At 47.8% G+C, this 11,846-nt stretch overlaps 4 protein-coding genes across 4 annotated transcripts; 1 reads left to right on the top strand and 3 right to left on the bottom strand.

Annotated features, from left to right (window-relative positions):
* Positions 1-2,887: 2,887 nt before the first annotated feature.
* TERG_00213 (uncharacterized protein) lies at positions 2,888-3,659 on the bottom strand (the record flags this gene model as incomplete). The annotated part of the gene is made up of 4 exons (XM_003238173.1): positions 2,888-3,016; positions 3,107-3,272; positions 3,331-3,565; positions 3,647-3,659. 4 exons carry the CDS (start codon positions 3,657-3,659, stop codon positions 2,888-2,890), a joined length of 543 nt encoding a protein of 180 aa, XP_003238221.1.
* A 1,379-nt stretch (positions 3,660-5,038) lies between these two features.
* Positions 5,039-6,124, bottom strand: TERG_00212 (uncharacterized protein; the record flags this gene model as incomplete). Its single annotated transcript, XM_003238172.1, has 5 exons — positions 5,039-5,425; positions 5,526-5,738; positions 5,828-5,922; positions 5,987-6,049; positions 6,118-6,124. The coding sequence occupies 5 exons, from the start codon at positions 6,122-6,124 to the stop codon at positions 5,039-5,041; spliced, it is 765 nt and encodes a 254-aa protein (XP_003238220.1).
* Positions 6,125-6,590: 466 nt separating this feature from the next.
* Positions 6,591-7,875, top strand: TERG_00211 (uncharacterized protein; the record flags this gene model as incomplete). The annotated part of the gene is made up of 2 exons (XM_003238171.1): positions 6,591-7,737; positions 7,817-7,875. The coding sequence occupies 2 exons, from the start codon at positions 6,591-6,593 to the stop codon at positions 7,873-7,875; spliced, it is 1,206 nt and encodes a 401-aa protein (XP_003238219.1).
* Positions 7,876-8,149: 274 nt separating this feature from the next.
* TERG_00210 (uncharacterized protein) lies at positions 8,150-11,667 on the bottom strand (the record flags this gene model as incomplete). Its single annotated transcript, XM_003238170.2, has 1 exon — positions 8,150-11,667. The coding sequence occupies exon 1, from the start codon at positions 11,186-11,188 to the stop codon at positions 8,150-8,152; it is 3,039 nt and encodes a 1,012-aa protein (XP_003238218.2). The 5' UTR covers positions 11,189-11,667.
* Positions 11,668-11,846: the final 179 nt, after the last annotated feature.

The following is an 11,846-nucleotide window of genomic DNA, read 5'->3' as shown; positions in this document are numbered from 1 at the left end:
GACGTTTTGCCCCCTCACTAAAACAGCTTTTCCTCGCCCTCCCGAGTGCATGATAGTCACATAACCCTATATATAGCATAATATACTATATATATACGGTCTTGGTCCAGCATTGCATAACTCTGGTTGCGGCTCACGGCTGAACCCGTTTTGCCTCACACTAAGATCGGCAGGGAAGGGGGCTGCATTTACCGTTATAATCCTTTGATATGGTATTCAATGGCTACGGGAGTAGCCAACGCATTCTCCATCCATCTAGAGTTACCGGTAGTTCATCTCACATTGAGTTTATGGGCATGAAGGAGAAAGCCACAGTGATCCAAAAAAAGGAGAGGAGGCGGGAGATGTGCGGTGGATATCAAGGAGTCCTTGATTTGATATAGGGCTGTGTCTCTCTCTTTTTTTACCCTTTGCGAGTGGAACCGGACGTGCTTGGAGCCATCGACGATCATGGATAATGTATATCCATTAAATTGTGCGTGCGGGGGAGAAGGTGTTTGTCCGATATTTGAAGCGCACCGTGGCAACTGTAGAACAAGCATCTAGTGGAGTTGTTGAAGTTGGTTGGGCGTTTGTTTGCCTGAGACTGGATCAGGAGTCTATCCGTCGGCCCCGCTTGTTGCTCCTTATGGGCGTTCAACGGTGGCTAAACCTGGAAGTCCAAGCGACCCAAACACGTCGAATAGGAACGGTAGCGAGTCAAGACGGGGGAATGAGAATCGTAGCTCGGAGTAGTTAGTTGTCCAGAACATCCACAGATAAGACATTGATTCTGCAGGACGATCTGTTTATTAAACAAAGAGCCCACAACCTTCACAGCCACCACGAATGAGATAGAGTACCATCTCGCTGCTACCTGCTACACCCCCGGCAGGACTTCCGCCGGAGATTCGCTATTTCCTGCACCGCAGTTGACCGTCTAGTTCGGTCCAAAACAAGAGCAAAGTGAGAAAAAAAAGCAGTAAACAAAAAAAAAAAATTTAATGCACAGCCACAAACCCAGCAAGCGCAAAACAGAGATTTACCGCACGGGCCATGCAAGGTACCTTCCTTTAACCTCATGCCAAGACCATGTGGCTACCTGAAAGAGCCTCCGCGCTAGTGCCAGAAAGGGAATAACCCTAATGTTTAACCTTTTCCCGGTCCAATGAGAGCGCGCGCTAGTCCCAATATGGCTGGTGTCCCGTCCGCTCGGTTTCTCCTTTAGGCAGTTTCTGCTCCCTTTCCTGCGCTGGCGTCCTCTTCGGCCAGCCCATTTTCGCCGGAAGCAAGCAGGTTATGCCGAGATCTTCCTGCCTTTGTTATCCACCGTCACCTCACCGTTAATTCCGCGGACTGGAACAAGAGGAGAGCGCTAAAGAAGCAATGGATGGCGCCCTCCATATCTTTTGTACATCATCTCTCCTCTTGGCCCGGGACGCTCGTCCATGATATGCCTCGGAAACCCCTCTGGTGGCAAAAGGATATCAACTAGTTACTGACAATAGGCTAAATGCCAAAACTACCTATACGGAGTATAAGTTTCTTCTTGGAGCCGATCTCCTATCAACCCATTGTGCAAGTCCCCGTCCTCCGTCCTTGAACAGGAGTTTCGACAATTAGCATTCCGATGTGCATTTGCTTCCTCGAATAGATGCCTGAAGTCACACCAGTGGGTCCTCCAAGCGTTCGACGTGCAGATTAGCATGCACACAATTTCCTTCGAGGAGTGGATTGACCAATTGTATCACCACAGTGGCTTTCACTAGCTGGTAGCCCGTGTATATGGGGCCCGGAAGCTCCTAAGCGTACAAGATGTCCACGTACCTTAGCCAGCCCAACCCCCATTCCATGATAAGCCCAAAAAGGAATGACGGAGACATATAGCTCGTTCAATTATGTTTCTGTTGGTCATGCATTGCTGCAATGCTGCGTGCCGAGAAGATAGTCAGCTTTTGATGGCAGCTCTGCATTTAGAAACGAGTGAGTAATTCTACCGATGGAGCCTGGTACACAAACGCTCATTCCAGCCACTGTGGCGAGTATCTCGCACACATTCGAAGAGAGCTACACCAGGATAGAACGCCACCTACCGGTTCTACCTTAGGTAATGGGTAATGTAATGTGCTGGTCCAGCATAACGCCGTCGTGTTCACGACGCAAGCCACATACATCTATGCATTACGTGGAGACCAAGAACTTCGTGAGGAATGCATTGAATAAGGTTTTTTTGTTCAGAAAAGTAGCATTTCTGTCCCTATGGTTTTTCTGCCGTGAAAAAGAGTTTGAAGGCCCGAAGGAGAGGTGTAATATGGTGTTGCTATGAAATAAGGGGGGCGCCATCCTGCAACGCGGTCGTGGACAGTAGTCAAAGTAAATAAAACGAAACAAAAAAAAAGGACGTCAGAAGTCATGCGATGCCAGTTCGTAATTCCCGTGACAAACAGAAAAATGAAAAAGGGGGTGGAAAAGCCATGCCGTCGCTAAATCCTGTATCCAAAAACAAAGAATGGGGTATCCATCCGTGCCAAAACATGCCCTCCACAATATGCCAGAGTAACAAAAGTCCAATTTTTTAGTTCCAGAGAGGGAGGGGAAAGGAAGTGTGGGTGAAGAAAAGAGAACAAGGTTACCAAAAGCAATGCAAGGGCCAGTTGGTTAGGGGGCCTTCAGGTGGAGAAAATGAAGGCCTACCCCCTCATTCCGAAGACATGAGGCTCCTCTGAAGCAAACAGGAATCATGCCCAAAGAAATTAAAAGGAAAAGAGAAATGAATCGGTTGCCCAGCAACCCCCGAAAAGAACGGAACCCGGTTCCGGTAGCCGCAGATAGAAAATGACAGTAGTAGATATGCGAGTCGACATAGAGGGGTGGTTGTCGTAGGGCGGGATGATAGACATTAGTATTACTAAGAGTGCGACCAAATCCAGTTCAGTATGGTGCTCAGGGAAGGGTCTTCGTTGAGCCAGTAGCCTGCACGAACATCGGCGGAGGCAAGGGTGCTCAAGACATAACTATCCGTAATCCTCGAAAGCTCCTAGGACAAGATATTAGAGTAAAAGTCAAATATATAGCAGAAACAAGGGCGGCGGGGGGAGAAGAGGGCGGATGAAAAAATTTTTCGTACAGTACGGAGGGTATCGTCTAGAGCAGCAAGGGCAGCAGTATGATGAGAGCTGGGGCGTTGGTCCTGGAGCACCTGTGCTCGGCCCATCGCCCATCGTCTGGCTGCCGCCATGCGCTGATAGATCTTGTGTGCCTGGAATCTGCGTGCGCTGGCATCGAGAATAATCCTTATAATTATTTTAGCAAAACATGGCCCCGGGGCTTAACACAGTATGACAGTATTACCTCTGTAGCTGGACCTTCTCAAATTCACCGTCACCTTGTAAATTTTGTATAGACTGGATGTCAAACTGCGATGCCAACAGCTCCTGAGCTTCGGCAACGCATTGTCTCATCAGGACGTAACCTTGAGCCACCTCTGCCATTTCTGTAGCGTCTAGCTTCAGCTGGGAGATATGAACAAGCAATGTTCGGAAGTCATTGATGAGTTCAGATACTCGTAGAGCACGTGCTTCATTGTCTATTTCAAGGTGTAAGCAGGAATGCACTACGCCGCAACGTGGTTATTGTGAAGAAGCGTGAAGTCAAAAGGAATACATACATCCGTCAGACATGTTGGAAGGAAATGGCCCGGTTTAGGTATATATCAGGTATTAAAGGTGTTGTATAGAAAATAATAGGTAGGTCCTGTTGAGACGCGGCGAGTATGCTAATTCAATGTATAGAAAGAAGAAATTAATGAGTGTTCCTCTGGTCGAAGTGGATGTTGTTGGTCTTGTTGATGGAGAGGGATAGAAGATTATTATCTCCAAACGGCGGGAAGAACCGAGTTTAAAAGCACAACAACTCACGACCAGCCAACATGTTGAACTTGATGGTATCTAAAAAAATAGATCCCCCCCGGCCATCCAATGGCGCTGAAGAGGAAGACATCGGACAGATCACCGAGTCAGAAGAAAAACGAGAACCCAGGTCACCACCAAAGCTCCGTACGACGAGATCATCATGGTATAGCGATTGCTAGTGAACGAATGGACAGGAGCCCAGCAAATGGGTCTTGCCGTCGGAGCTAGCAGGCATTGGCATAACGCGATGCATGTCTTGTTTCCTTCTACTGCTGCACTTGCTATCCTCGCCTGCTTATCCGTCGGATAGACTCTAGCGAGCCAGGTAGCAAAAAAGCCTCCAGGGGCCAGCTCGCGCCTGCGTCAGCCACAGTTCGATATACGCCACAGAGACGCCCGAAGTAGGCTAGCGCGGCCGCCGCCGCCAGCTGACTTTTCCTGCCATCGCCACGCTTACAAAGCCGCCTGTGTTTTGCTTTTGCTGCGATGGCAGACGGAGCAAGAGAGGTGTCTGAGGATGGATATGGGCGGTCCTGCAGGAAACGCTGATGCTCCGTATGCAGGCCCTCTGCAGCAGCTGAATAGACCGTTGCTGTCCGGTCTGCGTCTACTGGCCCTGGTCACAGCCGCTTATCGTAGCACAGACCAAACGCTATCCGTGCGTGAATGGCGATAAAATCGACCTTTCACTGGGCTCCTTGCTGTTCAGGGGGTGAATTGTCCCGAACTCCGAATGCAGCGGATAAGCATAACCTGCAGGTCAGGGAAGCACCGTCAGAAGGCGAAAAAAGAGGGCTTCAAGGCAGCTCTGCTTCTGTTGTTCATAGGCTCCTCAGGCTCATGCAGGTATGGACGTCCTTCCACAGACCTCTGGCAGTGCGGATTGATTATCAGGCCGACTCTTGATCGCCTATACAAGATCAATTAAGGATGCCGATAATGCCTTGTATAGGTCAGACATGATTGGAAAAGGCTCGGTTTTGATGTTGACTGGGGAGACCTGAACTAAAGGGGCTGTTCTCCCGCACAAAAGAAGAAGAAAATATACCTAAGGAGAAGTTGAGGAGCAATTGAGTTTTCGAATTGTATGAAGTAGAAGCCCTGCATCATCAATTGGATCAGAAGAGGGAAATGAGATATTGAACAAATTAATCCCTTTCACTGATGGCCTGTAGCCGTTCTTCAATCTCATCCTCAGTCAACGTGCGGAATGCGGTTTGTGTACCCTCATTGCCATCTGCACGGGGTCCACCAACAATGCCAACCTCTATCTCACCTTTCTTGAAATCGACACTCAACACAGTCCCCAATGTTGTTATTGCCAGCTCCACAACTTCCTCCCAGCTTGCACCCCCGTCTTCTTTGTTCTTCAGCTTCTTCTCCAGTAGATTTGTGACTTCCTGCTGCTTAGGTCCTGAGGCGGTGGCGCGGTATCCAGCATAATACCCGGCAGGATCACACTTGAATAGCTGAGGACCATTTTCAGAATCAACTGAGATTAGAGTTGTTGCAATACCCAGTGGTCTCATGTAGGCCTAAAAAGAAAAGTCGGTGTTAGCTGAAGTTTTGTCTCGGCGGTCACGGCAAGTTTATACACCGTCCTGCGTGAGAGTGTCGAGTTTGAGGTAGACAAACCCTTTGTGTGTACACCTGGTTGATGTTGGCAAGTCGCTTTGCAAGAACATCACAAGGCATTTCATAGCCGAATTTGTACTCAAACTCCGCAGCCTCGCTTTGTGCTCGAGTAACTTGTGCTCTGCCGTCGGCTATCGAGCCAGTTACGACACATCCAACAGATGGGGAAATCTTGAAGACATGGGATACGGAGGATGGTTCAATGAGCTTGTCCTATACAGTATAGAATCCGTCCGTAAGTTAGCAACTACTTCAGACCACCACGGAGCTTAATTTCGTCCGGTATTATATCTTTATCGTACCGGAACTTTCTTCTGGGATATAATCACGGCGCAGTTCTTGCCTCGAATTCCAAGTGATGTGATATTTGCAGCTGTGATGGCTTTGAAGGCATACTCTAACCACACAGGATAGGTTAGCACTCTCCCCGGCGCGGAGGAGTCAAAGATAGTATCACTAACCAACTTGGTACAGCCTCCCCTGGTCTGAAAATATAGTAATATGTCTATCGTAACCCGCGCTTCCTGTAATAGTGATGGTTTAGCTGGGTGGGACAACGTCAACATCACCCACTTATCGGTGAGGCGCTTACCAGACATGATGGTTGAGGATGGACGAGGTCAGAGTGTGAAACAATAACAGGCCGTGATCTCTATCTATGCAAGCGTTCTAGAGAAATGGTGAATGAGCGATGGTGGTTGTTCTGGGAGCAAGGAAGCTAGATGTCTTTGGTCGTTGAACGCGTTTGCTCTGAAGCTGCCTTGGAGTAGCTCAGGCTGGCTCGATACCCCGTTTAGGCTTAGCGCCGTATCCTTAGCATCAAAAAGTATCAAAAACAATTTTCGCATTTTTCTCAAAGTTCAATGATAGAGAAGCCATTTGGCGATTCACTTCTTTTCTAGCGCTCTGGAATACTCTTCTTTTTCGTTACATTTAGTCTGGGTTCAGCCTCATCCGCTTTGGCTCTGTCAACACAGAATTTAGCAATTGACATTTTATACCTGTTCTATTTTAGCTCCGATACTGGTCGTTGAGCACTAAGATAGACAGCTCACCCTGCCTCAGATGGGATCTACGCTGCTTTCCGCCCCTAAAAAGGCTGGAAATAAATCAAAACCTTCTAAGCGTTCACCTAGCAAACACACTGACTCTGCTGATGAAAATTGCGGGAGCGATCAAGTCAAGTCAAAGAAGCGAAAGACCGCTGCGCCTGAAGAACTGGATCAAATAGAGAAGAACGAACCAGAGGAAGCTCTGATACCCGACAATGAGAGTATAAAAAGTTCAAAACCTAAGCTTCGCAAGTCTGTTACCTTTTCAGAGGACACGAAGCCTGACGATGATGCGGCTATGGCTGATTCTGAACTTACCGTGGATCCTGATGATGACCCCGACTCGCTCGCAAACAGAAGAGCTGCTAAGAGACGCAAAAGAGAAGAACGCAGGAAAGATCGAAACATAAATGTACAAGCAAAACAAGAGGAGCCTAAAACCCCGTCTGACCCAATTCTATCCTACCTTGCAACGTACTACAACTCCAGGAGTGAATGGAAATTCCAAAAGAATCGAGACACAGCTATATTGAAGAATTGCTTCTCAATAGACCGGATACCGCCTAGCTACGACTTTGCGCTGAAAGCTTACCTCTCCGGCTTAAAGGGAGAGGCAGCCAAAAAGCGTATCGTCGAAGCCGCCAAGGAAGCCATATCAAATGATGACAAGAGCGCAAGCGATCCGACGACGGCAGATGTTGAGACCCAAAGATCCATGTACGATGATGCAGTCGATGCATTTAGGACTCGATTGGAACACCAGGATGAGAGCCAAGGAGACGATGAGATACCTGCGGACCTAAGTTCGTCGTGGCATAAAAGGCTAAAAACAAGGAGACGAGCTGAGTTGATACTCTATCTCTTCCGTGATAGTCTTCCAAAGCCGCCTCCACCGAAGAAAATTACGCGGAAAACCAGGACGGCTGTTGTCTCCGATTCAAGTAGTAGTAGCGACAGCAGCAGCGATAGTGAGACTACCAGTGATAGTGGCAGTGACAGTGAGAGTACTAGTGATAGCACCAGTGACAGCGAGGACACCGATAGCAGCGATATATCCGGCTCTCGTTCGGTTCAAAATGGCGTGGCACTAAAGCGGAAGAGCCAGGAGAGTGTTGCTGCAAAACCCGAACTGGACTCTTCCGATTCCGAATCCAGTTCTGGTGAGTTATATGCCCGTTTCCCTCTTGGGCGATCCGAATTCTCTTTCGAGCCGATATGCTAACTAATTTTTTACAAAAGCTTCTGATACCACATCATCATCCGGGTCTGACTCATATACAGACTCTGACTCGGATTGATTGATACGCATTCGGGCTCTGGTATTATTTGACATTTGTATATCCTCTAGATCTTACTTAATAGCACAAGAGTGTTTTTTCTAGATTTAGACTCAATACATGATGGTAACCTCTTATTCTCTATCATCTATTCTCCGATATCAAGTACAAGCATTTCGTTACACATTACTTTGAAGCAAAGGTACCTGCAGGGTGAAAGTGATTAAGCACACAATTAGACATCGTTAACTTCTGAGCTATGAGAATCAGTCATCCGGGAACGCGGGACTCATCGTCATGAAACGCCAGCAGCCTTCTCCTGATCCCTGTCCGCTGTTGACTCTCCACTAGGGTTACTTGTGCCTTTCCTCTTATCCCGCGAGGAAACTCCACGTCTTCTCCTGCTAACTTGATATACATCATTGAAATTCATCACTACCCCTAGGAAACGCATGTCGACATCGGGTTGGTATGCGAGGTCGCCGAGCAGGGTGACAAGGCGAACACGGAAGTCCGAGGACAGTTCACGTAAACGCTCTCGGAGAGAGGGTAGTAGGTGGTCTTCACCGCCTAGAAGTGCATCGCCACTGGGAAGAGGTGTCCCCGGTGTATTTGGGTCCGCAGTCCACCATCTTTTCTGATTTGGTGGCACCTCAACAACCCCAAAAGCAGGAGAGTCTACTCTCCGGGTTGAACCAGATCTGCTTGGGCGCGTAGGCGGTTCCTGCGCGTCCTTATCAGTGACGCCCCATCGGCCTTGTGCTGTGCGGAGTTCAATTTTTGCGTTTAGCTCTTGCCGGCGGGTAAATTCTGCAACGGAGAAGGAGTATAAACCGTCCACCGCATCCTTGTAGGCAAGCATCACTTTGAGTATTTGATGAAGTTGAGACAGAAATGAATCTTCTTTACTTCCAGAGGAGCGCGAGAATGAGGATGAGGAAGAGCCTAGCAGACCTTTGTGGGTAATGGAATTAAGGTATTTGGTATGCGCCTCGATAAGGTCATCCAACGTGCATCCCGGTTTGGAGATAGCGATTTGTAACTGGTCCCAGCTGGCTTCAATGACTTCGAATAAAATATAATATTGAAGTTGACAAACAAAATGTATCATCTCAGCGATAACACAACGGGCCTTTTTCCAGTCTGCTCCAAGTTTATCGTCCACACCACCTAATATTCCTCTTGCACCAGTCATGCAGCGTCGCCATGTACTTCCCAGTGCAAACTCGACTCTTTTCACCCTCCAGAGGAAATTGAACACTTTGAGGTATTGTGTTGAGGCCCAGGGGGTAATGATGACATCTACCGGAGCATCAATCTTATATTCCAGCGTGAAGCAATCCCAGCCAATTTCGCCGTGACTAAGTTCGAGCATGCGTGCATCTAGGCGCCTCAATACTTCGGGGGAATCGTGCTGGGCGTTAGAAGACCGTATAGCATGCTCGAGCTGGGCAGTCAAGGTATGACGGTACTGAGAGTTTGCAGGTCGATCAAGATTTGAGGCTAGACTTTCCATAAGCAGTGCAATGAAATCTCCCTGACCAAGCAGCAGGTATTTTTTCAGAGCTTTGAGATGATCAAACAGTTTAAACTTAGTGTCCATAAGGAAGATAAGACGAGCCATTGTGGTTTTATATGCTTCGTCAATATAGGTTTCAAGGGTAGCATTGTCGCCATATTGCAGTGTCTTTGATGATTCACGAGAGTATGCCACAACCCACGCCGAATCTCCACAGCCATACCTAATGAAATTGAGTGATTTTCCAATCAAGAACACCTTTTTTGCGAAATCCTGTGTCATGATGGTAGGAACCATGTCACTATCCAATTTATATTTCTCGTCCCAAACGCTAGTTGCTGCTCGTCGTGGGTCAATGTCCGGTCGAGTTTCTGGTTCCACGACAAAAAATTCGTTGTAGGGGTCCGATAGTTCACCATCGTATATCCATTGCCGAAGCATATTGTAAAATGGCCTCGTCACATGAGTCAAAAGCCTCTCAGCATAAGCACTAACAAAAGGGTCACCGTGCGAAGTTGAAAATTCATGAATCATGGATATCAGCTGCCCTCCTCTTTTATTCTGGGCTTCCTCTACCATCAAACTCATTAACCGTAGGGCAAGGGTGGCATCTTTCACCCATACAACGCATCTTTTGAGAGTCACTCCAAGCCCCATAACTGTTTTCTGATCGGACGAATCTTGAGAAACCGCAGTGAAAGCTCTCCTTATTTCCCCTTCTAAACTTGCTACCAAGCCGAGGTAAGACCGCAGCTCGCTGCCTACAGCTGCTCTTAAGCTCTGCTCAATCAAACCACCTTCAGCCTGTTTCACAAAATTGGATAATCCTCGATACAATAAGCATGGCTCAGCAAGTGTGTGTAGAAGAGAAACTATAGGTGTAGGCAGAGTTCTTGGGAGTTTTAGAACGGATTGTGCCGAAAACTCAAGATTTGTTGTCGATAATCCCTGTAGGAAGAATGGAAGATCACGAAGGATTTCTGGCTCTGATGGTTTAACCACGATAATATCTTGAATGGGAGGGTCTGGTTCCTGGCTTGGTTGCTCGGCTGGAATGAAATCATCAATGTCCCTCACGGTTGAGCCTGACGGTTTTGGGTCATCCTCAATTTTACGTTTCCGCTCTGGTTGCTTGGACGGTTTCGGGTCCCTCCACTCTCGTTGAGATTGGCTCAGCTCAATAGGCGATGCTTCTCTTCCGATTGCAGAGGCCGAAGACCCGGGATTAATGCTCTCTGGCGCATTGGTTCTTCTTACTCCGAATTTATCCTTCATCGACATGTAATCCAACTGGCGTTCGTCAAGTAACGGGCTACGAGCTCCCTCTCGTAGCAGGTTTCCGTCCCTTTGGTCTGCATCCCCGCCGCGTGCTCCAATACGGTAGAGTAAATATAGTATAGCCCATTTCTGGCTTAAGACGGGCTGGGTAAGAAGCCGCGAGTAGAGATTTGAGAATCGCACAGCTTTATCCGGCGTTGTGTTCACTTTCAATAATCTGCGCTTGATCAGATCAGGTGCATTGTTGATAACCTCAACGGAGACCTCAGCGCTTGATCCAGGCTGATTCTTGTTACCACTGCCATAATTCCTGATAATACGCCAAGCGGTCTCCAGAGCAAGCTGGTGTCGGAGCTCATCTCTTTCTGCCGCTTCTGCGCGTGCGTGGCCGTCGCGATACGATTCAGAGCCGGTATCATCATCTAGGATATGAGGACTGGGAGGGAGAAGGGAGTCAACTAGCTGCGAAAGAGCATCTTCGATACGGCGGCTCCGGGGGTTCGCGGATCTCGGATGAGGAGCCATCGCGCAATGCATAAGAGGCTGGCATCTGGGCAGATATGTATGCCTTGGATATTATCCTATTCCTCTCGAGGTCTTATCAAAGTCGCGACCCAAAATGCTCTAATTACCTAATCAGGAACAAACTCCATGTTTGTACTGTTTGCACACTTGTAGTACCAAGACGGGAAGGTCAGCCTCATCCAACGAGCCACAGAGAGTGGTCTCGTTAAGGGGTAGTATGAGGATTAAGATACAACGCTCTGTACTCTGTATGGAGGTTACTTTATTTTTAGCGCCTTCTCTAGTTAACGATGTATTCATCACCTACTTTTATTCAACTAACTACAGATAGTTACTGAGTTACTCCGTACAGCTAGGCTGTTGTTTACTCGTAACCATCCCAGGGGAATAAGTCCAGTAGGCAATGGAAACGCTTCCATTAAGTAGATTATCCGTGGTAGCTAATAAGTATGTATACCCCATTAGTTAATCAAGAGTATTCCACAGTCCAACCTCCCTCCCCCCCCCCCCGAGATCGTTTGTTTTTAGACATCGAAGTACCCCATATATATCTCTGCTATACGCGAGTCTACTACGACTTGACTACCGTCAATAATTTTCACTAATTACGTTTACATTATGACTGAGCTGGCTGGCATTTGGATTATTAAAAGGAGCTACCTAATAAATG

Source organism: Trichophyton rubrum, assembly GCF_000151425.1.
Source record: "Trichophyton rubrum CBS 118892 genomic scaffold supercont2.1, whole genome shotgun sequence".
In the NCBI taxonomy this organism is placed as follows: Eukaryota; Fungi; Ascomycota; class Eurotiomycetes; order Onygenales; family Arthrodermataceae; genus Trichophyton; species Trichophyton rubrum.
This window is presented reverse-complemented; position numbering and strand designations above follow the sequence as displayed.